Source organism: Enhydra lutris, unplaced genomic scaffold, assembly GCF_002288905.1.
Source record: "Enhydra lutris kenyoni isolate GAN:26980312 unplaced genomic scaffold, ASM228890v2 scaffoldscaffold22, whole genome shotgun sequence".
Lineage (NCBI taxonomy): Eukaryota > Metazoa > Chordata > Mammalia > Carnivora > Mustelidae > Enhydra > Enhydra lutris.
In genome coordinates, this window is record NW_019154106.1 from 11,767,071 (window position 1) to 11,770,121 (window position 3,051).

The 3,051-nt window shown below is 39.1% G+C and overlaps 1 protein-coding gene across 1 annotated transcript; it reads left to right on the top strand.

Moving 5' to 3' along the window:
- The first annotated feature begins 240 nt into the window (after positions 1 to 240).
- LOC111150270 (olfactory receptor 5A2-like) lies at positions 241 to 1,199 on the top strand. Its single transcript, XM_022507713.1, is given in 2 exon segments — positions 241 to 1,141; positions 1,144 to 1,199. Coding segments are annotated over 2 exon segments (957 nt in total).
- Positions 1,200 to 3,051: the final 1,852 nt, after the last annotated feature.

Consider the following 3,051-nt stretch of genomic DNA (forward strand, 5'->3'; position numbering starts at 1 on the left):
TCTACTCCATTAGACAGACCCTCTTCTAATCAGCAAGGTGTATAGAATACGGATTTTAAATAGAGTGAAGAGATTATCATGGGAAGACTTCCTCCAAGAAGAAGGCATAGCAGGCGAATGTGATGTTAACTTGGTGTTAATTGTTTAAATGATCTTCCAGGAAATATCCACTCATATACTAACAAATACAATCTAACTGACCACAGAATTGTTTCTTTCCTTTATTCAGGAAGTAGGTCTATGGTTCTAGGAAGGAACAACACGATTGTGACAAAATTCATCCTCCTGGGATTTTCAGACCATCCTCAAATGAAGCTTTTCCTTTTTCTGTTATTTTTGGGGATTTATCTCCTGACCCTAGCCTGGAACCTGAGCCTCACTGTCCTCATCAGGACAGACTCCCACCTGCACACGCCCATGTACTTCTTCCTCAGTAACCTATCCTTCCTAGATATCTGCTATGTGTCTTCCACAACTCCCAAGATGCTCTCTGACATTATCGCAGGGAAGAAAACCATTTCCTTTGTTGGCTGTGCCACCCAGTACTTTGTGTTTTGTGGGATGGGGCTGACTGAATGCTTTCTTTTGGCAGCCATGGCATATGACCGCTATGCTGCAATCTGCAACCCGTTGCTCTACACAGCCCTAATTTCCCATACACTTTGTTTAAAGATGGTGGCTGGGGCCTATGTGGGTGGATTCCTCAGTTCTCTGATTGAAACATACTCTATTTACCAGCATGATTTCTGTGGGCCCAACATGATTGACCACTTCTTCTGTGACCTTCCTCCAGTTCTGGTTCTGTCATGCTCTGATACCTTTACCAGCCAGGTGGTGAACTTCGTTGTGGGTGTTGTTGTTGGAATGGTGTCTGTCCTTGTGATCCTCATCTCTTATGGTTACATTGTTGCTGCTATCCTGAAGATCAACTCAGCTAAAGGAAGGACTAAAGCCTTCAGCACCTGTGCCTCTCACCTGACTGCTGTGACCCTTTTCTATGGTTCTGGTCTCTTCATGTACATGAGACCCAGTTCTAGCTACTCCCTAAACCGGGACAAGTTGGTGTCCATATTCTATGCTCTGGTAATCCCTATGGTGAATCCTATCATCTACAGTTTTAGGAATAAGGAGATTAAAAATGCCATAAGAAAGTTGTGCAGAAGGAACATGTGCTTTCTCATGCGCCTTTGTTTTTCTGACTGTAAGCTAATGATTATAAAGAGGCTGTGAGCGGGGTCAATTGTGCAGATTTTCATGTAGTTTTGGACTAGTTGATTTACACAATGGTTTGTGTTGACTAGACTTTCCCCCGCTTTCCAATATTCCCTTAACTAGTTTACATATTGGTTATCAGAAAACAGTTTGGCCATTATTGTTTCCTAGAATGAATAGCATTGGATATACTGAGATTATAAATACTCAATTTAGCAGAAAGCTTCATATGACAAAGAGTGAACAACCAAGAATATCAAAACAGAGTTTGTGTCTGTAGGAGGAAAAGTGTTGAAAAAAATTAGTCTAGCATTCAGGATGGTGATTTTTAATGTAGGATAGGGATATACAGCATAATAACTTGAGGAGGGAGACACTTTTTCTAAAAACAGTTGCCTTTCCCTCTAATGAAATTTAACATGCTTCCTTTATGGCGTGTGTGCACCACAAGGCAGACACGGTCTCTTGTTTGAGAATCCAGCTATTGTGAGCCCCTGGGAGTGAAGAGGGTATAGAACTGACTTTTTAAATGTGTTAAGGTAGGAAAGAGATAAAAAACCTCTGATTAGGGCCTTAATGACTGAACAGCCTTATGGCTAATTCAATCAGCTGTGCAAAAAGTAATCATTACAATGATTTAAATAAAGCCAGGGATTTGTCATTTCAGTTTAAAGTAACTGCTTTCCAGCCAACACTCAAAGTTTCTTAGGAATCTATAGAAGAGGAGGATACCATCATTTGGGGAAAAGGTTTAGGTTTTAACCTGTTTTATGATAACTTCTAGGATGAGATTTAGCCTAGGAATTGAAGAGAGTGATTTTTCTCTTTCATATTATCTCAGAACTTGTTATGTGTCCTTGAACCAGCAGTAGACAACGGGCATACATTTATTCAGCCGTGTCTGTTCTCGGTTGGCCATAAATGAACAAGTAATTATCTACCTGTATGTCCTTGGAGAAGCTACTTGGGCTCTGTGTGCCTTAGTTCCTTATCTGCAAAATAGGAATAATAATAGTAATTGTCTCATAGTCTTGTTGTGATGAATTAAACGACTCAGTATATACAAGCACTTAGAATAGTGCTGGTTGATAGAAAATGCTTAAGAGATGAGCATTATTATTATTGTTGTTCTATAATAATATTTATTTATCACCATTTGAGCCAAAGAAATAGAAGCCTTTTCCTTAGTTTGTTAAAAAAAAATGTGATCTTCATGATAGCTTTGATGCACTGGAAAGTGGGACAGCAGAGACTAGAGTGAAACTTTTTTGGGTATTTGTTAGGTATTCTTAAGTTATCAGATCTGCAATTATTACTCTCATGTCCACCACTTTATAGGTAGGTTACCTTATGCAAGTTACTTACAGGCTCTGTTTTTCTCATCTGTACAATGAGGATAATAATTGCATCTACCTCACGGAATTGATACAAAAACTAAGTGAGAATGCATGAAAAGGGCTTAACTTAGTGCCTGGTATATAGTAATACTTAATAAATGTTAGCTCATATTATTAATCGATTTTGTATAAATCAAGAGAAATCCAAACTAATGTGCTAAGAAGAGGCAAGTTAGATAGCTTTGGGATATCTACTCAAACTGGAACACAACAGTCTCAGTAAAAAGGCATGCCTGTACATCTCATGTCTGCTGCTTCTTCTACGTGTGGGAAGCAGTCATTAGGAAAATAGAACTCAAGTTCATAAAAGTGGCCACAAATGGGAATGCTACCATTGTGCCACTCTTCAGCCATGTGGTCATCTTGCCTTTCCTTATATCCAGTTTTCCCCTCTACCTTTCCTTATCTGTACTCTAGTTTACTGAAGTCTTCTCTTTCAATT